The following is a 26,396-nucleotide window of genomic DNA, read 5'->3' on the forward strand; positions in this document are numbered from 1 at the left end:
CAGTGTACAGGGTGTAGTTAAGATTATTCACTCATAGAAAACAACAAAATGTAAAATCTTTTAATTATTATTATAGATATTGCAGATAGAGAACACTGCAGTTTATTCATCAATAAAAGCAAATCATCTGGAAAATGGAAACAAATTCACAGGTAGTTTCAAGCTGGGTTTGTGTGGGATATTCACTATGCCACACTCATGATCTAAACCTGGAGAGGATCCTGAAAATGTGTTGAATATTGCAGATTTTTTTGTACCTTGGATATGTTTGATCCCATCTTCATTATACAAACGTGTAAGGGCAAGTTCACGTTATATAAAGAAAGGATTGAGCTATATAAATTTGCAGTGAAATATGCAGTGCTGTAGCTTAGCATGAAAGGGATCTGTTTGGGTATACTAGGCCAAATTGGATGTTCTGGATTTTTATAGCTCTCACTACTGGTATTCTGTATAAAAATAAATATTATTCTAATTGTGCAAGATGCTATCAACTCAGATCCTTGTCTGGCAAAGGAGACATTGTCATGCACTTGGAAGCGTGGTGGTTCCTCATTCTAGGATTTTGAGGACATTCAGGGTGTCATACTACAAGACATAGTGGATTCATCTTGTATACTATATATGCTGCAGCACTACCAAACAGATTAAAAAAAAAAAATCTTATTACTTGCATACCTCCTGCATGCCTAGCTGTATGCCATCAGATGTTAATGATCACAGCATTCTAGCAGTGTGCTCGTCTGGGTGTCTTTCTCAGTAGATGTTAGCGATATATGAAAGGCTAGATCCCAGTGAGTACGGATCTCCACAAACAGCAGTGTGGCAATATCAGTCTGCAACACGTTGAAAATATAGTCCTTAATTGGCATTTTCAAAAGGGTGTTTCTTGCTTTTGTGGTTAAATTCTGTTACGTGCAGCATTTCAAAACATCACTGTGGAAGGTCTGTTCCACATTTCTGAGGCCTAAAGCACCGCACAGTCAATTACATACCTGTAGCAGTACCAGAAATTATGAATTCTGCTGCACATATATTCACATATGAATCAGATCAGCCTTTCTTTTTGGAAATTTTAACTCCAGATTATTACAGGTTGTCACATTTCTAAAGAATCTTGGACTAAGTTCTCATTTGCTATTCATTTTCCATATTATGTCTGCTTCAAAGCCTGCATAGCTAAGCACTTGCAAATTTATAGATGGCTACAGTTGTAATTTATCAGCTGGACTGTGGATCATCAAAATCCATACTTCAATATGGTTTTTTTAATCAACTGTCAAAGCCCCAGTGCAAAGGCGCTCATTGAAACAATACTCATTTCTGTTCATAATATTAACTGGCATGGCTTTCATGAGATAATACTGAAGTTGTCCTCTTTTCTGAAGCTTTCTTTTCATTTTCATGATTTTTAATGTTCAAAAAGATGAAAGACTTCCCAATTTATTTTTTAAATTATGACTCTGAAAATTAAGCTGGACTGAAGAGTATTTCTTGACCTGAGTATTTCTTCCTCGTGACAACTTGTAGATCCTGTAATTTTCAGGTACAAATTTTTTTTAAGGTGACTAGGCTGTACTTCACATAAGTATGAACTCCTTTATCTTCTATATAAACAGGAATCCCTCCTTTCTAAGAAAGAAATATGAGATACTAGAACTGAGCTACACTGATTAAAGCAATTCATTTATTTATAATGCAATAATGTATTTCTTTTGCGCTTAAATATACAAATAACAGAAAGATTATCAGAAATAAGTGGTTCTTCCTTCTAATTTGTATAATTAAATCATACTGATTTTAATAGCTATTATAGGTCAGAATCAAATTTCAGGCCTCACACTTTAACCTACAAGATTAACTTTTAGGTTTTGAGTTACAGTTCAGTAAGCTGTAACTGAAAAACTGTGTAACGTTTGTAAGCATATAAAGTCTCTCAACTTCCTAGGAACTAAATATCTGTTTTCTAACTTCAATGTGTAGCAACTGCATTTTATTATACTATTGTCTGTTGCATTATAGTCCTCTAGTACCAGATGGTTTCCAAAGGCCGAAGTTTTTTAACCTATGTAGTTTCTCACTTAATAATATATTGAGTGGAACTGAATTCTTTAAAGTTAGATAGATAAAAATTTACTTGTTCCTTTTGTTGGTCCTTCTTTAAACGTGTCTCCTGCTAGTGGGGACAATGCACAGTTTCACCAGGATGAAATTTATTAAATGACTTTCTGTTTCTAGAACCTCCTGTGGTCCGTTTTTTCAGTTTAAACTGGTGGGGGGGATTTTGTTTGCTTCTAAACAGAAGAGAGAATTACCTTAAACTGCTTCACCTTAAAGAGAAATCTTTTGCTGATTTTCATTCTTCCCTGGAAACATTGGGCCAGTCTCTCCACCATTTTTTTCATGCCCAAAAAAATAAAATAATGCAATAAAAGAGAGACTTCACTGTAATTTGAGTCTTCTCTTTTACCCAGCTAACTTCCACAGAAATCCAGGGTCATACTCTGTGTGTGACCCAGAGATTCTAATAGAGAAGAAAAACACACTTTTTCTGGTTTAACTTCACAGGCCCTTAGAATTTAGAGTATGGAAGGTGAGAGTTTTGCAGAGGCAGACCAGACATCTGGCTCTGAGAGTCATCAAAACAGAAACACTATGAGTTAACAGCCCAGTTTGACCTAGTGTTGAGGCCAGTTTCCTCTTCATGGAAACAAAGGACTTTTGGTTTGAAGCACTATTACAGAGCTCAAATTGCTGGGATTCCCTAGTGAACTGGGATCTCAAAATATTTAAATAGTCACTCTGTATATTGAGAGTGAACATCACCAATGGATAGCCAGCAGAGCGCAGTGGTCTGATTCTTTGTCGGAAGGTCTCTTTTCATGCTGTTTGCTTTTGTTGTGTTGATGTTTGTACTAAGAAGGATATTTGGGGGGAATTTGCAGGGAATTGAGCATTTGAAGCGTATCTTTATATCAGCAAGCTTAGATGTGCGTGGGGAGGGGAGAATAAATGGGGAGATGATTAATAGCTTTTTCTATCGCACAATAGTAACAAGCATTAATGAGTGACCATCAGCAGTAAAGGGAAGGGAAGGATAGTGAGATACAGACTACGTGTGCAAGAAGAACCAAATGGTTTCAATGAAGTATGAATGAGCACTCCCCACAACCAGTGAAGGGCTGTAATTAGTGATTTGTACACAGGTTCAGTGAAGAACATAGCTTGTGCTGCACCACACATGCTTTGCTGGAAAGAGAGGTTCAAGGCCACGGCAGCACTTGTGCTGAATCAGGATGTTAACAGTTGTTTGTATGTTTTATTCTGGCTGGCTGGACTTCTGCATTGTGTTGAGCACTTGCATGGAATTGTCAAGCACTTTTCCATTCCCATTAGCTTCAGGAATTAGACTCTTTCAGCATTTGTATTAACAAGCTAATTGAGCACATGTCAATGGTGACCATCTGCTTTGATTTCCCTGGTATTTTTTAATAATTATTTATTTGTAATTTATAAATACAAGCTGTTGAAGTCAGTATTAGAACTATGATATTATACTGCTTTAGCTTTTGTACAGCATGACTAAAACAGTAATGGAATTCCAGTTTGGTATAAAAAAAGACTGTTATAAACCAGAAGACAACTTCTATATTTATGACACTAATTATATTGCTGATAATTTGCCCGTGTATGACTGTTTCTTCGTAGTCAAGGTTTCTGCTGTAAACAAGACATTTAGGGTCACTAAGTAGAGACATTATATAATGTAATAAGCAACATTTATTGTGCAGTTGCTTCAGTGGTTTATAGTCTGTGTTTAAATACTGAGTGAGATTAATTAGTTGATATTGCAATGGAGAATTCCCTCCCATAGCTAGAATGGGAGCATCCATAATGTAGCCAGGGTTGCTGACAGACTGAAGACTTTCCATGGGTCTTACTATTAAAAATAAACAATGAAAGCCTTCATTGGATTCATAGCCATATGTCTGCTATGTTTTCAGAAGATTCCTTTTCATCTTGGGATTTTCCAGTGCAAAGTCTTTATTTAAAAATAGGATGTTTAAATTAACATTTTACTATGTGACTGGTGTTAGCATTTGTTCAATCCAAAGAGCCTCTCACTATTAATAATGCAGAGAATGGCATATGGGGTAGCACTATAAGAAACAGTATTTTTCAAAGCACAGGATGCTTTAAAATCATCAATGAAACTTACCCTCTCCATAGTTGCTAATCAAACTCCTACTGCAAGAATAAAATGAGGTGAAATCAAGATCATCGACAGTGGGTACTAGATTCAATGGGTTTTTTGATGTAGGCTTTCCACATTTAGTATGCTCATTTGCACTGTGTGTTGCATCTGTAAGTACATGTGTGTGTGTCCCTGGTACATGTTTGCTGTGCTCACAAAAGATATGTAAGTAATAACTAAAACATGGAGGGTTGATAGAAGTAAATTAATCAAACTCAATTCAACTTTAATATTTATTGCGGTGAAAAGATCATGCATACAAGACATTTTGGAACAACTCGGTTAGTGAGAGTCACAACCTAGCAGCCCACTCTTCAGTCACCTCCCTCCTCCACTGTATCTCCATGATCTTCCCCTACCCAGAATGTCCATCTGGCAGACGAAAGAGAATAGATAAGTACTGAGATCATACAACAGCCTTTCTTCAGCAGGGCACCTTGTTTAATGTAGCTCTTATCTGCCTAGTTATCAGACTTCACAAAACTTGTAAAACCTTGGTATCTTCAACTCCTTCCCAATGGATCAGTTCTGATTGAAATTCACCACCGTGAGCCAGTAGGGGAACGAGTGATGGAAGCTTTAAGGATTGCATAAGGAACACAGGAAACAAAACTAAAAGCTCAGAAATTTCATATCTGAGTTAAAAAATGAGGTTCACTAGTTTTTGTCTTTTTTCTGAATTGGAAGTTTATAAGCCAAAAAATAATTTGACTTTCAGAGGAGAACGTGATAAATAGCACTTGAAACTCTTTAACAAGTCTGTACTCAAGATAGTGATGTGTTTTTACAAACATTAGTAAATTTTTTATGATTAGTTAGAACATTATGCTCTGGAAAACATTAACATAATGGTAACATTTTAAATCTGTGTTTGAAAAGCACACTAGTTCATCTTTTTATTTACAAGCTGGACGTTTGATTATATTGTGTGCTTAACAAACTGATACCTTTATTCAGCTTCCCCCTAGAGGGGTGACTGATACTTGTCAAAACAGAAAGGTCTTTTAAATGATTATACTACTCTTCAATTTTTACACACACCAGAAGTTCAAGCTGATGGAAAACTTGTCAGTCTTCAGTGTAACTGTGTGGAGTAGCAGTGGTCTGACTGCTACTTTGCTTAAAATACAACAATTTAAAATGGAGAAATATGGATGTAAGACCAAACAGTCAAGCCAAATTGTCTTGAAAGATAATACAATTTTAATACAGTGCAAAATGCAACTTGTGGCTAATGCAAATTTCCTAGCAGGGTTAGCAAAGACTAAGAGCTTCACAGATGTGGACAATTGTGTTCTAGCTGTCATCAGATCTGAGAAATGAAGAAGCATCTTTTTAAAACTTCAGGTTGGTAATAGTGTTCATTCTTGCAGTATTTATGCAGCAAAAAGCCTGATCAAGACTTTTAGGCAAAGCCGTAGGGATAAAACCTCTCTACAAACCTTTTCAGCATTGGGCAGCTTTAAGACTTGGTTGTCTCATCTGTATTCCCAGCTGTCTGAGAAGTAGGGAGTGTGTCTGCTTCTTTCTCAGTTTGTGTATAGGGGCATGGTTGACATACTCCGTATGTGTTTGTATGTATGCGTAGATAGATTTATATGCAATAACAGCCTCTCTTCTTATTTCTGGCTGTTAGTATAATGCTGTTAAGTTAAAAAGATATATGTTTTTGCTAGGTGTACATTTAGGTAAAATTTTGTAAAATTCTTCCTGATCTAAATGACCTTACGTTGGCAATAAACAATCACATTGTGAGCTGGTCAGAATTTAAGAAAGCTAAAAGAATATAGCTGAGGACAGGTTACCCAAACCATAACACAGCATAAGAGACACACATAGAAATAGACAGTGGGAAGAAAAGGAAGGGATTTTTCCGCCAGCTCGGGCACTGGAGTACCATCATGCTGCCTATGCTGGACATATCCCTGCTTCTGGATAATCCCTGCCGTAATATCTGAAAGTATTTGTTTATATTTTGCAGTTTAATTCCCTTTTTCAATTGATATAATCACATAGTGCATGCACAGCTATTCATATACCACAGCTTTATCCCAGCATATTATCTCACGTCAGCAACTTGCTATGCCCAGACCAGGAGCCCTGCCTTTCGGGGCTCGTGAGGTTGGGCACAGCGCCACTAAGTGCAGCTCTGTGGCTTCTCACTCCACAGCTAGTTTGTTTACAGGAAGCTTTTGGTCCCTGTGTTGCTTCATGTCTTCGTATCAAGAGAAGATATGAATAGTAACCGAATAGTAACCATATGGACTGTTTCCTTTTGAACAAGCGCTGCAGACAGATATAGTAATTTGGTTTGAGAGTGATCTTTTGCATTAGTCTGTGATTTTATGGTTAGTCTCCGTGCCTCCAAATAACATAACTTACAAGTAGTTGGGAGAGAAATTCAAGCACATTGAAGTATAAGAGCTCAGCCAGAATAGTGAAGGTGTGTTTAAGTTCATTAGTAAAAATTACTCAAATGTAGACAGTCAGAAAACTACAATTTTAACAAAGTTTGGCTGGCTAAGCAATTCACTGAATTGGCTGAATTTGGCTGGCTAAGCAATTCACTGGATTTCACTCACTGAAATTGATAATGACCAGGAATGGCTGTTCACACCTCAGTTCTTGATATATTAGAATAAAATGTGTTTTTTATAAAAATTCACCTGATTAAAAATGTAGCCTAAAATGGAAAGCAAAAAAACATTTTATGGGTCTTAGATTAATGTATATGTTTTTTAAAAATCAGGAGAAGGTGACTGAAAAATAGCAGGATTATTGCTTGCATATATGAATAAAATACTACTAAAATCAGTTCTACTGCTTACATGTGAAGGTTTTTAATGACATAAAGCACTAAATTGAAATTTATGTAATATAAAGAATACTTACTGAAGAAAATTTCCACAAAATGTATATGAAAAGAATATGAAGAGTGTGAAGCTAAGTGCTGAAAGGTGGGAAATACAAGAACCGAGCCTGCCTCTGTAAGCCTGGCCTTTTTGTTTTAATTATTCTCACATTTCTCTCCATGGAAATCGCCTCAATCAGTGCATGATACGGGCCTGTTCCGGGGATAAATGAAGACAGTACACACAAAGAGTCAGTCATCTTTAAAACTCAAATTCTTTTTGTTACAGAAGCTAGAACTTGTTTAGAGAATGAGGGGAGAATTGTAGGAAGAGAAAGGATGGTCTTCTGGCTCAGCTAGTTAATTACTGCTCTGGGAAATGAATCTCTGCCCCATAGCTTTTATGTCATGATTGACAAGTCACTTCAAACGTGTCTTCATTGGTGATCATATGCTGCCTGTTGTTGAGTTTATTCTGGCTTGATGCTGTGGATTCAATACCCTCATCATGTGGAAAGTTTGGAGCAAAAACCATACATGATTCTTTAACATTCTGGTTTGTTTAACCCAGCTACATAGTAAAAGATTGCACAGTTTATATGATTGCTGGGTTCACCATGCAAAACAGGGTGAATGGCACATGAAAAAGCAGTGTGCTTTCTCTGCAAAAGCGAGGGGATAGTGCGTGCTGTAAAGGATAAACTGACCATCTCATGGGAGGGTTATAATATAATAAATACTGGTGATGGTATGTTGGAAAGGCTTGCGTTCGGTCTCAGGAATTTTTAGGAACCATTTTGTCTTCAGAAAGAGTGATGAAAAGAATTTATTCCCCAAGTTTTCTTTTTCTCTTCCTACTTCAGTATCACCATGAACCAGTATCTTTCCTTCCAGGGATAATTGTCCATCTCACTTCTCTTCTGCACTCCAGTCAGATGACTTTGTCTTGGGCCAGGCCTCATGGCCAACAGAGAAGATGCAGCCTCCCTGCATCCTGGACAGTCCAGCTAACTTTCCCAGATCCAGAGTAGGCAAGAGAAGTAATTCCTGGGAAATACTGACTTTCTGCCTCTAGCCTTGAGGTGAAATAGTAATTTTCAGGAAATGTACAATCCATTTAGCAATAGGAGCTGTGAGTGAGTGCAATGCCACTTTGTAATAGAAAGTCTCCGGGTATTTTAACTGTTGATCTCTTCGAAGTCTCTTAACATGAGAGTTATGACTTAAAGATATTGTTCTACCGAGTTGACAGATATTCAAGGGAGCAGAAAACAGTTTGTGCCGAATAGAAGGATCACCTCATTGGCATCTTTCAGTCAGGCACCAGACGTAAGCACTTCGCAAAGCGAAGTGAATTTATTTATTTGTTTATTATGCAACAGTACAATATGGATTTTTTTTTCCTTGTAATTCCTCCAAAAGGATCGGACAATCTGTCATGGTATTTCAGCTGGAACTTAGAATAAATAAAAGAAGAAATTCAACCTTGGGCAGAAACCAGGCATGGAAAATTCCTACCTAAATTTTTAATGTTTGACAAATTTGAAGAATAGATGTAACTAACAGGCAAGCCAGTAACATTATAATTGACTGGCATTTTGCATCTAAAATCTCCACAGTGTAAACATCCACTGGAATACTTGAACTAAATTGGCAATCCTTCTTTGTTTCTGATTATCCAAATCACTGCAGCTCAAAACCGAACACCAAAACTGTTTCATGAACTAATGCTCTTCTCAGTTTCATTGAAGAGAGAAATATTTTGAACATGTATGGCGGATTAATTAGTATTGCTTCTTAGGTGATCTCTCTTGGGTCAAGGACAAACACACTGATGTAACCTGAGTCACAGCTTTTGCTTTTTGGGGGGGAAATAGAGGGCAATAGACTCCAAATTATTATCATGGAGGCAAGATATATGAAAACAGTTAAGCTAAGCTGCTTAAAAAATATAATGTATCCTTTTTACCCCCAAACAGTGTATTACAGATGGAAACTTCTGGTTCTGAGGTCATTTATGTATAAAACCAAGGTGAAGCCAGAGTAATTAATGTTCTAATTATTCATTATCTAAAGATAATGATTTTTTTAAATCCGTCATAATAAACTGCTTTATATGTCTGTCAGAGAGGGAGGGAGGTGGAGTCTTTAATCCCTTCAGAACATCTGTACATGAAAAATGTACTATGGAGCATTGCTTGTGCATTTTTAATTATCTAATTATGCTTCCTCTTTCAAAGAAACTGTCACGTTACCAGCAGCCTTTCTTAATGATTTGAAAAAGACTGGAAAGTAATTTTGATTGGTTTTTCATTTAATTACTGCAGTTGATTAAGATGAAATATCATTCATAAACTTTTAGTTTAAGAACATTATAGTAACATTTTTAACAGGCAGTACATGTTATTTTTAGAATGAAGAAATGTAGGAAAATAGTTTTACCCATGGCTCAGACCTCAGAGTAGTTCTCACTTGCTTTATCTTCACCTCAGTTTATCTTTTTTAGAACGTTTTCTGTATTTTCTTTGGTAGTCTTGTCCTTCCACTGTTCCATTTAGCCTTTCAGATTTTCCTCTTTCATTCCCTATTTTGTGGCTATTGCCTGTTGCTATTATTTACTTTTGTAAAGGAGCAGTGAGCAATCTATTTCATATCAACCATGTAGCCTTTTTACACGAAGAGCAGTCAGATCACAGGTACTTCAGTACCCCGTGCTTTGAAAGGGAAAAAGCAATACAGCATGTTGTGACAGGGAGAATAATATGTTATTGCTGAATGTTCTACAAAGAAAGAAAAACTGGTGAATTCAGCTTTCTTGCTACTGAAGAAAGTTTCCTCCATTCAGTGGTGAGCATAAAAAGCTCCACATTTTTGTGTTTGTCATACGCACCCCCCCAATACCTATTTTCTTGAAAGAGATAAAACATTTACGTGCTTGCTATGTTTGGTACACTAGAACTTAATATATGCATGACTATTTGTAGTCAAGTTTGGGTCAACTGAGCTGTTTGCCCTTTGATTCCCATTAGCCTGTCCATATCAGCATTAATAGCAATACTTAACCCCGAGCAGCGTCCCTGCAGTAACCTAACTGCTTTCGCTTTGGTTTCATTTTATGATTCATGTGATTAGTTGGTGTCAGGCTGATAGTGCCATGGGTATGCACAGGCAGGCGCACGGGCTTCTGCATACAGAGACGATTGCTCTGCTTGTTTCAGAGAAGATAAATTAACTTGCTGAAATGTTCTTCGACAATAGTTAAAATCTGCTCACCTTTTGTAATATTCAGACTTAGATTCTGAACTATTATTCTTTCATTTCATGGAGAAATGCTAGTTTTACAAGTTTAAAAAATAGAGAAATGTCAGAGCTGTGAAACTTGCACAATTCACTGGTCAGTGTGTTACTGAGAAAGGCATTTTCACAATACAGATTCTGATATTATATTCCAACATGGAAATTTCCTGATCTTCCAAAATAGGATGTTAACCCATTAAGCTCCCCGAGGAGACTTCTGTAATGAAATCTTCCCCAACCCTTACCTCAGTGAGAATTTACACATTGAACACAAATGAGGCTGGTGCTTTGTCATTCCAGAGGCAGTATCTGTGTCACTGAGTAGCACTTTTTTACAATATAGGAATATTGTCAAGAACAGATATAATTTACAAGAGTTACTGTATTTCAACTATCTTAATACACTAATAGGACTCTAATATGGTGACTTTACATGAGAAGCACATTTTTTTCTGATTCTAATAGCCATTTCATGGATTTAATACATGATCAATGTGCATGTTAGATCAATATGTATTTCCAGTTGGTAAAGACTGTACAAAATGATTATTTCATTGAATCAGCTAACTTCTTTATGGTCTAATAATGTCTCTTGACTTACTAAAGAGAATTTTAATATGGCATATGTGTTTGTCCTTTGGTTTGTAAAGCACTATGTTTTAATCAATTTATGAAATACCATAAATTGTACAGTAATTAATCTTGCAGAAAATGATATATATCATATGTAAATATAGACTGGCGGAGCAATTTGTGGACAGGTAATTCAGAGTTTGGATTTATTAATTATATAATACTAATAATAAGACTTAGTTTATTTTTAGAAATGTAATGTTCCTCATTATAAAGGAGTGCTCATCTTCCCTTTGGTCCACAACTATTACATGTTTAGGAGGTTATTAGTATTCATGAGCTACCTCATTGCAAAAGGGTGCCATAGGGGCTATGCATTAGTATGTGATTCTGCATTCAGCAGAAGAGAAAGGAACCTTACTATCTTGTGCTGGTGAAGGCCAGGGATTCTGTCAAAAGATTCAAGTTACTGCAACTGTGTGGAAAGAACTCATATGAAAATATCATCTATACAGCAAGGAATAATACAGGGGATTATTTATTTACTCATGGCTTGCATTATTGGAAAAATGGATGGAGTAAAAATGAGCGGTCATGAAAATAAACACCTAAAGTATTTTTTTATAAATCATCAGTAAGTCTAAGAGAATGAAGGAAATACTGTAATTTTAGCAATGGCTAATCACTTAAGATTTTTTCCCTAAAAGGATATACTTCCACATATTATATAGGTGAGTTAATGGGCGAAGTTTGTTCTAGCTTGCTGGATCTTACTATCTTTCTTTTTCAGGTGATATGTACAATTGGCAGGTATTTTATGTAGTTACTGAGAAATACTGAGTGTATACCTATATACTAATTTTCTCAATCCAAATAATTTGTCCAGTATAATTTTATGCATCTTGAATATATGTATTAGTTATCTGTAGGTAGAAAGATATACAATGATTTAATACATGTAATTGGCTTTGTTTCCGTTCTATATAGTTGTGTATGTTACAGTTTAATATAAGCAAGTATAATCCACAATGTCCTTGTAGTGTGTTCATTTTATAGAATTTACCTCAGAGTTAATTTTTATGGCAGCTTGTAACTCAAACTACTCATTGAATAAGTTTTTTATCTTAATAGTTCATTCTTTGTTCCCACAGATATAAGTACAACTTCCAGGTAGCAGCAGCTTGCAAAACTGAAAGTGCTGCTTTTTTTCACAACTCTGACATCTGACATGTAAATACAGTCTTGATTTTGCCTTGTGTAGCACAGATACCACTTTAGATAGGATCCATCTCAACTGCATAAGTTTTGGCAGGAAAATGTAAACAGTTTTGCCTTGGTAAAGGGAGTAGTGGGTGACCCCGGTGCTGAAGGACAGCGCCGGGGAGCCAGGCCGGGGGGCGGCTGTGCTCCTGCTGGGGCCAAAGGGCTTTTGGCTTTAGTGGTTTACTTCAATTAAAAAAAAAAAAAAAAAAAAGTCAAGTGACTCTTTTTCCATGCTAAATAGCTGTGAAGTAGAACATTGGCACAGATGGATTGTCTGTAACTATTCTTAATATACACAGTGATGATATTGTTATGCCAATAATTAGAAATAGCATAAGATTTTTAGTGAACTAGTTGTTGAAAGAATTGCTAAAGATGGTAACATAATTTTAAATAAAAATGTAGTTAACTAGTTCATTTAGAAATAAATGGAGTATACTGATAAATATGTTACTCTTAGTTATCCTGCTACTGAAAACTGTATTTATTTACTGTGTTATGATACTTACATTTGAATCAACAATACAACTTAATAATTTACCAATTTTAGCCACAGGCCTGCAAAAACTTGTGTCTGCATTTGAATGAATGTGTCAATAATCCCGGAAAGTCCAGTAAAGGAAAATAAAACTTTAGGTATGTTATTATCAGAAGGGTTAAGTGCAAAAGGATATATGTAAATCCATGCAGGTCTTTTGCTTCTATGTGCTTCATAAATTAAACTCTAACCATACTGAAGAAAGTAACAGTGTGAGCTAGGAGCTATTTCTCCAAGTGATAGCCAGTAATGGAATGGAAAGATACTGTGTTCTAAGGGTACTCAATTAGATGGTATAAGAAGATTGAATTTTAAATGCCTGTTCTTTTGATACTGTTCCAATTAATGTCAAATAATAAACTAGCCCAGGGATTAGATGAACGCAAAGGAATCTTAATCTGTTTGCTTAGTTATGACAAGGGGAAATATTGGACAACTGTAGGATTTGATCCTTGGTCCTATCCCATTAAGCCTGTTTCTAGCAAACTAATAGCTATTTTGTACTAGAAGTACACTAGAACATATTTCCTAGGAAAGTAGGGCTTGATATTTGCAAGGTAAAAACAAGTACAAGATTAATCTGAATTCCAAATATCTCAGTCTTTTTTTTATTAAGGTGAATATTCTAGGTCCCTCTACTTGTCACAAAGAATGAAAATTGAAATTTATGTGGGTCTTTGAAAAAGCAATTTATCTATTATTCAGAAAGTATTTGTAGTCCTTGAATTAGGGAATTAATAAATCAAAAATGGGATTTTCCTAAAGTTACAATACTATCAATTCTTATTTCTCAGTTGATGGACATCATTGTCTCCTAAACGCTTATTAAATAATGTGAGAGAGAGTACTTCAGCTCCGTTGTACAAAAAAGTGAAGACTGGCATAAAAACATTTTAAGATTAGTATTTATTATATTCATAAACACTTGAAATTAAGTAAAGCAAAGTCAGTAGTAGGATAAACAATTATTTCTTTAATTGCATGGCAGATTTTATAGTCCATTAAACTTTATTGCTGCAAATGATACATTTATAGATTAGTATGTCAGCAAAGTACATGTCAATATAGCTCAAATGTCAACAGTTGCTCTCAAAAGAAGTATTTTCAGTTTCTTCCCTCTCTCTTACTAAAGTATTGATGCATAAACTCAAGAGTTCCAGAATTGACAACTTCATGGCTCGAAATGGGAACAAAATGACTGCAGAAAGCTTTAAGTAGGGGGCACCGTCAGCATCACAGAAATAGTCACTGAAATCCAATTCCAAGTGCTGGTGGAAAGGAATTATCCATGTGGAAAGGAATTATCCATGTCTAATCAAAGTAGAAAGTAGAACCCCTGAAAATGAGGCCTGTGTGATTCTTCCCCCTCCAAGTATCAGACTGTACTTCTGGTCTGCCCTCTGCCTGAAATGGCAAAATGTCTCCTCCTCCAGAGAAGCAAACCAGACAACTCGTGCCTTCTAGCACCCTATGGGCACGAGTGTGGGGCCTTGTTTCCTCAGCAGAGGAGAAGAAGGGACTCGGCATCGGGAACGGGCTGATGTAGGAATGATGTTGGCAAGCCCTGATATACTGAATTAGGGATCGAAGTTTCTGTTTGAATACGGGGATTGTGTGACAGCACTCTGAGCTAATGATGCAGGTTGGTTGCATATTCAGACAGTATTATCACTCTGTACATTTGATCTCTAGTTTTAAGGTTTTCTTGATAAGCGTGCAAGTTAGTAACATCACTTCTTCTTAAAGAGAAAATATTTCCCAAGATTCTCTGGCCATAACCAGAATTCTGTGCTAGAGCTATGGACCAATATCCAGCCCCACAATTAAGAAAGATAAACTTCACTAAATGTTCTCAAATTGTAGAAAAATATTTTTAGCAGAAGTTTCAGCATGAATTTTGTGATGTTCATCATTGCTTTTTAAAATTAATTTGCTATTTGAAGAATAATGACTCCTATGTGGCAATCCCAATTCATTTTTTTTCATGTTACAGTATTTGTGGAGAGGTAAAGAAAGAAATCTGTGTTACTTGAAACAAAATCTACTAGGTTAGAGATTTTGTAAAGTTGAGATTATTGCATTCTGTGAACAACAATAAAAATATTGTTATTAAGTGATCATTGCAACTTTAAAAAGCAGCAGTATATATAGCCTATGAAGCAAACACCTGTACTATATTAGGGACATGATTTATATTAAAGCCAAGAAATTAATATTTATCTCCCTCAAGAAATGGATCTCTATTTTGAAAATGGGAAATATTTTAGGGCATTTTTTCTCAATTTTATATTTATTTTAAGTGAACAGAACTAGTTTGCCTTACACAAAACCTTTTCCTTGATTCTTGCACATTTATGGAGATGGTCTTTTTGTGAGATTTTTTTTAAATGACCAAGAAGTGCAGTTAAAATTCTTCCTAGAATGACTGAATATATATGTGTCTCTGTGTATGTGTGTGTGCTCACGTACATGTGAGGGAGTGTGTGCTGGGGGAGATCTACAATAAAATATAAAGGAATTTTACATAGAAACATCAAAACATGTATGTCCTTCCATTTTTGCAATGCAAACCTGAAAGTCAGTCACGAAAGTCACAGTGGGATAGGAGGGAACAAGAGGGAACCTATTTTAAGCTCATTGTGCCTCAGGTGGTCCACTAAAATGTGCTCTTGAATACTTCAGTGCATCACAGCACCTTGTTCTGTGTGAAGGTGGTAGCTGGTTTTTTATCTGAACTTAACAGGAGCAGATCATAAGTGCTGAACACACTTAAATGCCTATGCAGAGATTGATAATGACCTTTCTATTAAGTGTTGTCTGTTCAAGAGCTTTACTTTTCCAGCTTCTTCTTCAAAAAATAGTCTATTTTTATCTGCTCTTACATATGGTCACTGTCATGGTTTGACCCCAGCCGGTGACTGACCACCACACAGCCATTCGCTCACTCCCCCTTAGAATCGAAAGACTAAAAGTGAGAAAACTTGTGGGTTAGATAAGAACAGTTTAATAATTGAAATAAAATAAAATAGTAATAATAATAATAATAACAACAACAACCACAATAATAATAATAGAATAAACAAAGCAAGTGATGCACAATGCGATTGCTCACCACCTGCAGACCGATGCCCAGCCAGTGCCCGAGCAGCAGCCCCCCAGCCAGCTTCCCCTAGTTTATATACTGAGCATGACATTATATGGTATGGAATATCCCTTTGGCCAGTTTGGGTCAGCTGTCCTGGCTGCACCCCCTCTGAGCTTCTTGTGCATCTCCAGCCTTCTCAGTCGGTAGAGCATGAGAAGCTGAAAAGTCCTTGATTTATGTAAACACTACTTAGCAACAACTAAAACATCAGCGTGTTATCAACATTATTCTCATACTAAATCCAAAACACACACTATACCAATTACTAGGAAGAAAATTAACTTATCCCAGCTGAAACCAGGACAGTCACACATTAGTAAATCTTGGTAACTGTGAGTAAAACATAATTTAGGTATACAGCATTTTATACTTTCCTGGATTTGTCTTTGGACAAGGACTGATTTAAGCTTTAGCAGGGCCCAGATCCATAGAAGTCACAGGATGTCAGTTCTTCTCCCACAGACCCCTTCATTTCTCCCTGGCAAGATTTCCTATCTGTCTGAAATTTGCCATGAGATAAAGAAGCCTGCGCCTCTGACCCCTCTCTTTCTTATTTTAGGGTGGTGGGGGGAGGAGCAGTCCATCACATCTGCTGGGAAGGGAACCTGCTGGGAGGGACAGCAGGGACTGTACCTCAACAAATAAATTCAAAATTTTACTTCAAAATGCAGAATTACTGAAAAAAATCACTAAAATTAGTATGTTGCCAGTAGGTTTACTAATCAGCAATACAAGATCAAGCAATTTCCCACATACTAGGCTGATTTAACAGCTATATCTGAAGTGAGTCAGGCTACAGCTTAAATTTCTGGGTCTCTTCAGAGTGATAGCTCACTTTGTATTGCCATTAGAGCTCAGGCATCGCTTGGTCATAGCAGTGTTAGGACTGTGTATTAGTATGTCCTCTGTGTATTTGAGATTGTTCTCTAGAGCGTGTTTCTGAATAGTTTATCCAGCCTCTGTGTGCAGGAGCACAAAAAGGATTCGTATAGAAACATTCAAATGCAATACAATAGCTAAAGAAAATCAAACAGAACTGACAGAGCGATTCATCTTTCTGTCAATCAGTGACAGTTCTAGTGAGTTATTAGGGGGTTTTACCTCAAAATTATCTTGACTTCATAGTGTGCTTATTGCATTTACCTTTAAAGAAGTGAGAGTGAAGGCCTAAAAAATACTACCTATTATATTATCTTTTTCTGTAAAGTATGACAATACAGATGATGATATCTTCATATCTATTAGGTCTTAAGGCTTTGGTGAACAGTGCCCGATAAGATACATGTATTAACCTACGTATATTCTCTTGGCCCATATTAATTTTCTTTGGTAGTAAAATTGCTGTTTTATTGCTTTCTGTATTCTGGGGATATAGACAGGAAGGATCCACATGACTTTTAAATGTTGCGTGTCTCTCTGTCACCCTGAAAAACATGGGAAAGTGTTCATTTTATTTATTTATTTCCCTTGAAGAAGTGAAGAACAAATTATAATACTGCAAATATATACTCTGAGGAGCATCAAATTAACCTTTTATTTGTGAGCCAAATAAATGAAAATGTATCAAGACTTAAAATTAATTTACTAATTTAAAAGAAAAGGCTTTTGGAAATGCTGTTACACAGACAAATTAACATGTTTGTTTTTACTTTGTAACTGTAGTACATTTACTCCTAAAATGCAAGGCAGACGGATGGGGACTTCAGGGAGAATCACTAAGAGCACAAGTGTGAGCGGAGAGATGTATAAGCTGGAGCACAATGACGGGAGTCAGTCTGACACGGCTGTCGGCACGGTTGGAACAGGTGGGAAGAAAAGGCGTTCCAGCCTTAGTGCCAAAGTGGTTGCCATAGTGTCTCGAAGGAGCAGAAGCACATCTCAACTTAGCCAAACAGGTGAGTGAGACACACACTCTTCGGAAGCAGGACTCTCACCAAACATGGTTTACCATTATTTCATCATCTGTGGCATCTGTGTTACATGTATATGGATATAGACCACTCAGGAGAGAAGATTTTCCAGATGTGAATAAATTTCTGAAATACTAATTTTCTTTGATCATTAGGCATCTGCAAGAAACAATATACAAATGCCTTTTAGTATATCTACCAGCCTTCCGTTCTGATCAATGAAAGGTGTTTTTATCTCTTAGAAGCCTTGTTTACAGGTAGGCAAGGAAATGCAAACAGACATATGTGGGTATCAACAGTGGATAATGGTTTGGCTAAGAGCAGCTTTTTATGTATAGGAAATTTCTTCTAGCAGAAGAGTTGAGTACGAATGGGGGAATTGAAATCTGAGCAAATGAATGGCAATTATGTAACTTGGATAAAAGGTTGTACCTGTAGTGGAAAAAATATGTTTTTTAAAACTACCTCTGATTTCTTAGTCAAGAGTAAATCCAGTATTTTTTCTTTAAAAACAACACTGGCAAATTGGGGTCAGTGATTTCAGATAAATTAGACGACAGCATGATGCTTCTTTAGGAACATAAGACTTCCAACTCTTTCTTGCGACTTCAGAAATCTTAAAAGCTTCATATCTGCATAGCCTGAAGGAACAAAAGCTCATACAGAAAGATACAAAAGGAAAAAAAATGTTTTAAAGTCCCTGTCCTGCTCGTATTGAACCCCAGTGAAGACTTTTGCTCTTGTCTTCAGTGGGAGCAGGACCTGACCCTAAGGGTTATTTCTTACTAGAAGAAGGAAAAGAAAGAGGAAAAGCTTCAGCCTAGCATAGAATGCACGCATATTGCAGCACTCCTCTCACATAGTCAGGGTAATCTAAACTAAGGTAAGTAACGATATTGTTTATTTACATCACCAAATATCTCACCCTTTTCCCTTGGTTTTCTTTTATTGCCAGATGAGCAGTAGAAGTGATCCTTTCAAAATGTAAAGCTTGGTCAGCCTTAACAAAAAGATTGTAATACTTTTCTACACTACTCGTTTATGAATTTTAAGCCAGAAAGCATATAATCATGCAGTTGGACAAAATGATAGATGTAGTAGGTGTATTTGAAGCCCAGAATTGTAATTAATATTGTGTTGCTCAAAAATGCACTCTGCCTGAATATTAGACTAGAATATAGAGAGTTGTATATAGTAAGATGTTATTTTAGATGCATCAGAATCAATGACATGCTCTTAAAGTAATAAAAAGTGGTATTGTATTATAGAAAGGATTATAGGTTGCTGTTTTACTCCACTTACTATAAAGAACAAAATATTTTAAGTATTTTACAAAATGTTTTTGTGGTTTGATCTGGCATTCCTTTCTAGCTCCTAAATCTCATTGAAATAGGAATTGCTGTGACAGAGCAAATCTTTGCTCTATCTTCCTCAGTAGTCCCGCTCTGACCAGGAACCAGGGCTGTATGCCTAAGAGGAAGGCACAGGGTGCTACCAAACATAGGATGATTTGCCTTGCATGAGCCCTAACTCACTCTTCTCAGTGAAGTTAGTAAATAGCTTAAAATCTAAACTGTGAATTCCAAACACTTCTCAGCATTATCTACTTGAAGCTCAGATATTCCCATTCTTCATAGAAAGATACTATAGCTCTCCAAAGTTTGCTTGGTGTAAATTTCAAAACAGTAGGAATTTAGCAAGGAGCGGAGCACCTAAAGTTATAATAAAACTCAAACAGTAAATCAAATATGGAAAGTATGATTATGTGTTATTCATGATTGTGAAACAGAGTTGAGAATGATATTTACTTTGCCTTACTGTGGCTCAGGCAAACAGTACTATCTGTGGTATAAGCAGAGCAAATAAAATGTGTCATGTTTTGCCAGTCACTACTTTTTTTAGTTAAATTATGTCAGAAATCAATGAGTTGAATTAATGCATTTTTTAGAACAATATACACATGAGACTTGATAGGTTTTCCAAAGAAAATCCATTGTTGGAAACTAAATACTCATGCCCTAAATCAGGGACTCACTTTCCTTCCTTCCTGTAGTGTACAAGAGGGGAGGAGAAATCTAAAAAGGTCTAATTCATTTTGAAGTGTTGTGCCTAAGTAACTTCATAATGTCTCCACTACTGAGAATTTAAAAAAAAAATCTGTTTTGACAATATAATATAAACTAAGTCCTTAAAATTGATTATGTGAAAATCCATTCTAATAGCCACATTCTGAACTTTTAAAACTGTGTGGAGGTGTATGGGCCTCCAAAAAGTGGTGCCAGGTATGAACTTCTGCTACAGATCTTCAGTAACTGAAGGTGTGCTGATGACACAGAGCATGTATTTTAAAGGAAGGATAAAAAGTACAGAAATGTATATGTAACCTCCATAGTTTTTCCTGAATTGGTCAGTGGAATTTTTTTTTCCTATGATTTGCATGATTTTAAGTCAGGTACACATGACATACATAGTTATTTGTTCCTGAAAACTCAAAATAGAAGATCAGAAATAAAACAAAAGGTCAGATATTTTTTGAAAATCGGAGGTTCCGTACTTTGCCGTTCTACGTGGAACATGTAGATCTGAAATTCTAGTTTACTGCTGTCCTCAAAACCACTAAAATTAACTTCAATCTTGCTTTTTTCATTTAAAGAAATGGTCAATAAGGGCTGAATTCTACTTTTTGTAGGTAATTCTTGCTTTTAGCATACTGCACAGGTTTAATCATATAAAAATAAAAGTGGCGTGTATGAAACTGCTACTAGGTAGCTATTATTTCTAAGAGTTTATTTTCTTTTCAGTTGAAAAAGGAGTGTGTGTGCGTAAGCCTGTGCATGCATGTATGTTTATATATACACACATGGACCTCTTTGCATATATGGGGCAGATCCACTTGCATGTTAGATTTAGAAGGACCAGAAATCACATTATTTTGTGCACCCTTGTTCAATGCTGTTGGAAAATATTTATTCTGAATATGTGCCTTATAAGATTGTCAGTGAAAGAATCGGTTTTCATTTTTATGTAAATCTGCAAGGAAAAGTATATATTTCTGCTGCACCTTCCTTTCCATTATGTTTAAGATTTCATAATACTTTTAATATTGAAATAACAAAATCCTTACTTACTATGGTTTGTTCATTGTGGCCACAAATTGAATAGATTTTATAGTTCATCAGAAAAAGCTTGTAATCTTCTGGCAGTATTCCTAATGAAAATCCAGCTCTGCTTATGCTATCACGGTTAAAAAGAAGAAAAGAAAAGAAAAAGGAAAAAAAAGAAGCAAAACCCCCAGAAAGACCACAGAAGAATGAAAATAGCTCCAGGCATATTCTGTACAATTTTATTTATAATCTAACTTTTCTAGCTTTCATTGCCAGCCTAATATTTGTAAATAAATATATACATATATACAAAATAAATATATAACTACAGATTTTCTAAGTAAACTTTAAATCATAGGAAAATGATAGGAAAATAGATTATGATAGGAAATCATCATATATTGTCTTGATTTTGTGATACAACACTCTATTCCCCTACAGATATTCTTATATGATAGTTTTCTGACCAATGAGTGACTGAGGGCAGTATTGATCATACTGCATTTTGATTTGGGGCTCTGCGTTTGTTTTGAAAGAGATAAAACCTGCTGCTGTAGGAGAAAAGAATTTTATTACAGAATTTATACCATAAATAAAGACATAATAATGCATTTCAAAGTGGATGGAGGTAATGGTAGGGGTATCACCAGTGAGATGAGCTCTGGAGAAAAGGAAAAGCTCAATCTCAGATAAATAGAAGTATTCCCATCCCTGGATCCCTCTCAGTTCTCCTGGGACATGCATAGGCGTACCTTAAGAAGGCAAAATGATTTATCCTTTTTGCTTTCTAAGCCCTGGTCAGCAGACAGGTGTTCAGAAAGATCATCTGCTAGTAGGAGCACATTATTCTTGTTCTTTTTAAGTGCTAACAGTGCTTTGCAACCATTCTGACACTATATTTTCACCATCTTGCTATCAGAGATTTGGTAGTGTCACATCTCTATGATGTATTCAGCCTGAGGCAATTGCCTGCTGGGTCAGCAAGACAGATTTTTCTCTTTAAGGCAAATGGATAGGATGGATGGTTGTGGTTTTGTTTGTTTTGTTGAAGGACTTAGAGGATTTTCATTCTTTAGCCACTTCTAATGGAGGCCAACTTTTCTGTCAAAAACATCGAGAATAAGAGTTTAAAAGGAATTACAAAATAATTTGGGAGCGTTTACTTAATTAAGATATCCAAAACATAACCAGTACAGATAGAAAGACTGAAAATATCAGCTTTGAGATAAACATGAACAAAACTACCAGAGATGTGACTGGTGAGCCTTTTGAGACACGGGCTTTATTTTTTTCAAATGTGAGTTCTCTGAGACTACTATTTTCCAAGGTGCTCAACACCATTAACGTCAATATTCTGACTAGTTTTCCATTGGCATTGCTTGAGAAACATTAGTGATCTCATATAAGATAAAGGTGGGACTTTGCCTAGAATATTGTATATTGTTCCCATTACTGGCTCAAAACAGATGAGAGAGGAGGAGATGCAGAGAAGGAGAGCCAAGGAGCCTGGAAGAATGGGAAGCTTGTCCCGTCTCACGTTACGCTGGTATCAGGTCATTTTTCTAAATCGACATCAACAACCTGAAATGAAGCCATAGGCATCAACATTTCAGAGAGAGGCTATGTACTGTGAAGCGAAGCTGAAATCAAGTACTGTCACAAGGTGAAAACAGTGAAAAAAGACTCCGTTCACTTATGTGCATCTGTGAACTGGATACTTGGAAGGAATCTTTCAGTGTCTGACTTCTTCACTCAGGAAGTAACTGGCAACCTGAGCAAAACCATGTGAGAATCTTATAACATATTTCCCTATGTAAAAATTGTACATGTCCTCACATGGAATTCCCTGCTACAGTATATTTTCTGTAATTTCCTGTAATTTTCCCATTAAAGAATTTTCTTTCTATATGTTCTTTTGAATTAAATTCCAAATTCCCGATTTCAGAAAAGATACTGTCATCTAAGTGAGGAAATTGTCACTGAGCAGTGAAGTCCTGATAATCTTGTACTCCACAGTATAGCTGTGCTCCTTTTGTGTGCTCACTCTAGCTTTAAGAACACTACTTCATCTGGTTGACTGCCCCACATTTCATCGTCTAAGACTGATCTTAAGAAGGCTTTCTCTCATGATTTTGTTGGAAGACCGAAGTTTAGGTAAACGTTTAGAAAAGACAACCCCATCCATTACACAAAATGTCCTCTAGTGCTGGAGAATATGGTGGTTCACTGGATGGTTCACTGTGACTGTTAGCAAGCACCACTATGCTGTGGTAAAAATAACGCTGCCTGGGAAACATGGAAATTAAGCAGAGTAAAGCAATCTTGCAGGCTTGGAGCTACATCATTTCAGAGTAGACACTGCTAGAAAAAAAAAATCTCAGTTTTTCATTTTCACAGACTGTTTGGTAATGCTAGCAGGGATAATTTTCTGTCCATCCTTGTAGTAATTTTATGATACAACAAGAGATTTCATACAGGTCTAGATAGTATGGACAGATAAAGCAGATAATAAATCAGAAATAAAATATCCTGGAAGGTGGAGGCCTTTGGGATAAGGAGAGGTTGTTTGTTGTCTTTCTTGAGAAAGTCATTGCTTCTTTCCATAATTTTGTTACTTTTTTACAAGGGTCATGACAACCTTTTCTTGCAGTGGTCAGGCTTTCCCCCCCCCCCCCCCCCATTTCATTTTGATTGAGTGAGTCTCAATTATAAACAATGACAAGGATGCATTTTTGAACACATTTCTTTTACCTCATAACCTCTGAGAGTTTTCTTGTTAATGTAGTGAAAGAAATTGTGCTTATTTAAAAAATTACATTTATTTGATAAGAAAGCTGAGTGCTAGACAAAAGTTCGAAAGACTTATCTAGACTTCAATAAATCATCTATTATTATTAGACTGGATGGAAAGCATGGAGAACAGTAAGGAATACTGGATGTCAGGAAGAAACAGGTTAGAAGGGAGGCATCAGCTGGTTTTCTTAAAACAAGAGCCAGAGAGTGCTTGCTTGTTGAGTTTCTAAGACAAAAACCACAGGCAGATCTCGTTAGTATTTTAATGAGATGTAGTGTGTATGCTCCTAGAATATGCTGATGATACTGATTTGGAAACTATGTCACTTCCAGGTGATGTAGAGGAAGGACTGATGAACTTGAGGACCAGTAATAGAACTTGGATAAAATGTGATAATGCAGATTGCAAGATCATTCTTTTCAGAATGACTAATGAAGATTTCCAGATGCAATCTAGGAGCTGTCATCTAGGAAAAACAGGAGGAGTAGGAAGACATGGGTATAATAAAAATCACAGGATGAATGTAAGCTATAAGATCTGGCCAGGGAAAAGGCAAATGCTTACCCTGGGTGCATCAGGCAAGGTGTTTCCTTGGAGAGCTAAGAAAATGTTAACATCATTGAATGAGGCACAGCTGACAGCTCATCTGGAATACTGGTCACTCAGCATTCAAGAAAATGAATGCTGGATGGTTGTTGGAATCAAGACCTTGAAGGTCTTGATGATTTATTGCCTGATTTGTTCAGCCTATAAAAATGAAGGTTGAAAAGGGATGTGATTGTTCTGTAAGAATGCAATGAGAGTAAACATCAAAAAGGCAGAAGAGTTTTTGAAGCTAAAGGGCAACACCATCGGAAACTGTGGTATAAGGACAAACGGATATAAATTAGTTATGAATAAATTTTGTATTTGTCTTGAAATTACAATAAAGTTTCTAACAGCCAGAACAGAGAGAGAGATATCTCAAACCGCTCAAAGCATTTAGCCTGCAAGGGATGAAACAGTTCTTTTTTTGTTTCTTATCTAGCATAATATCCCATTGCTCTTTTCATAGGATTTCTTTTCTGCTGTTGTTCTTTTGTATTGCCATCTCCTGTTCATCCAGATGAAATGCTACAAGATCTCAAATTTTCTAATGGTAGATTCAGAAAATTATCTTGCAAGTCAGAAGAAGTCAGAAGACTCTAATTCACCTGTTGTTCACCGTGTTGTAGAGGAGCATTTCCAAGTATTTTCTTGCATTGGGCATTTATCTCTGCAAGAACGCTTAGCATTTACACATGAGCTTCCTTACCTACAGATACCTCCGTTTTGTTACCTTAAGTCTGCACACTTTGCAAATCTTTTCCTTAACGTTAGACTGCATGTACTTGAAAAGTAACTTTCTGCAGCCTAGCAGAAGTGTGGTGGTCCATCCTGCAGCTCACTCATTAGCCTTGTTTGGCTGTTCAGTATTACCTCTGTGAGAGCCTTTCCTATCCGGGTTGTTACTTTTCTCGGAGCAGGCCATTAGAGCTTGTTTTGCATAGTTGTGGTGATCTATGAGGACAATGGCTCGGTTGCACAAAAAGAAGAATGGAGGGAGACTGACATTAAGATGGATTTCTCTTTTCAGCCAATCTAAAAAAACATCTGTAGTGCAGCAGCAGGGATGGTATTGGTGCCTTAGGGATGGTGACAGGATCTGGGCTCTAAACCTGACACCCTGGCAGCAAAGAGCACCCCCCTGAACCCAGGAAAAGCTTCATACCGATCCCGCACGCAGCCACATGTTTCTGCAGCAGGAGGGGAGAAATAAACAAATGGATGAAGAAGAATATTAAAAACAAAGAAAAAAATCTGATGATTTTTGTAAGAGGAACTCTTTGTTATAGTAATACTTAATTCTTTTAAACTATTGAGTGAATGTAAGCGTGTTCTCTTTTATTTATTGTTGCCGTCTCACTGAGGAATTCACTACCCTTAATAGAAACATAATTCAGTTCCAGTTACTCATCTTCCAAAAGATTCCCTAATAAGGGCTAGTATTTTCAAAGTCCTGCCGCTCTGTTGAGTTAGTGTTACATGTGGCTCTTTTCCTTTTTCCTGAAATATAACTTTTGACTTTGTCTCCTGTTACATAGTTGGTTGACTTTTACTCAAAAGTATTCATTTGCTTTTCTCTCTAGAAAAAATATTCTATTTGCGCTTTCTCTCTAGATTTTTTAACAGAGATATTACTGCAGTAATAACTGTACTTTGGGCTGTTTCAAATACATAAGTAGCCTGGGGTTTAGGAGAATTTATTCCTTTCCAAAAGTATAATCTTGATTTTAGCTACGCTGTGACATACATGTGTTGTAGAACTATAATTTCAAAATATGTCAAATGTAATAAGTGTAGTTTCACTGTTATGTTTCTATTGTATTTTTTTATGAAATGTTTTATAGAAAGACCTACTGATAATTCTGACTGTATTTAACTGAGCTTTGTTTAAAGAGGATTTTTATTTGCTTTTTCATCTGATTCACACTGCCTTCACAAGTTTTACTTTGTGCAAGTATAAACACGGAGTTGAAATAATATCAGAATTATGACAGAAAAAGGAAACAGAGCAATGCCAAAGTACTATCAAGAGGGGAAAAAAGTCTACTATCTTCACATTAAACTTTTCTGCATAAATGCCT

The 26,396-nt window shown here is 36.3% G+C and overlaps 1 protein-coding gene across 2 annotated transcripts in view; it reads left to right on the plus strand.

The window, feature by feature from the left end:
* Window positions 1–26,396, plus strand: part of RIMS1 (regulating synaptic membrane exocytosis 1) — a 348,914-nt gene that overhangs the window by 285,796 nt on the left and 36,722 nt on the right. For both annotated transcript variants that reach the window (XM_075145318.1, XM_075145319.1), the window contains one exon: window positions 17,585–17,817. In XM_075145318.1, the coding sequence (XP_075001419.1) occupies window positions 17,585–17,817 (233 nt within the window). The remainder of the gene's footprint in view (window positions 1–17,584; window positions 17,818–26,396) is intronic.

The sequence above is a fragment of the Calonectris borealis genome, chromosome 3 (genome assembly GCF_964195595.1).
Source record: "Calonectris borealis chromosome 3, bCalBor7.hap1.2, whole genome shotgun sequence".
NCBI classification, from domain to species: Eukaryota; Metazoa; Chordata; class Aves; order Procellariiformes; family Procellariidae; genus Calonectris; species Calonectris borealis.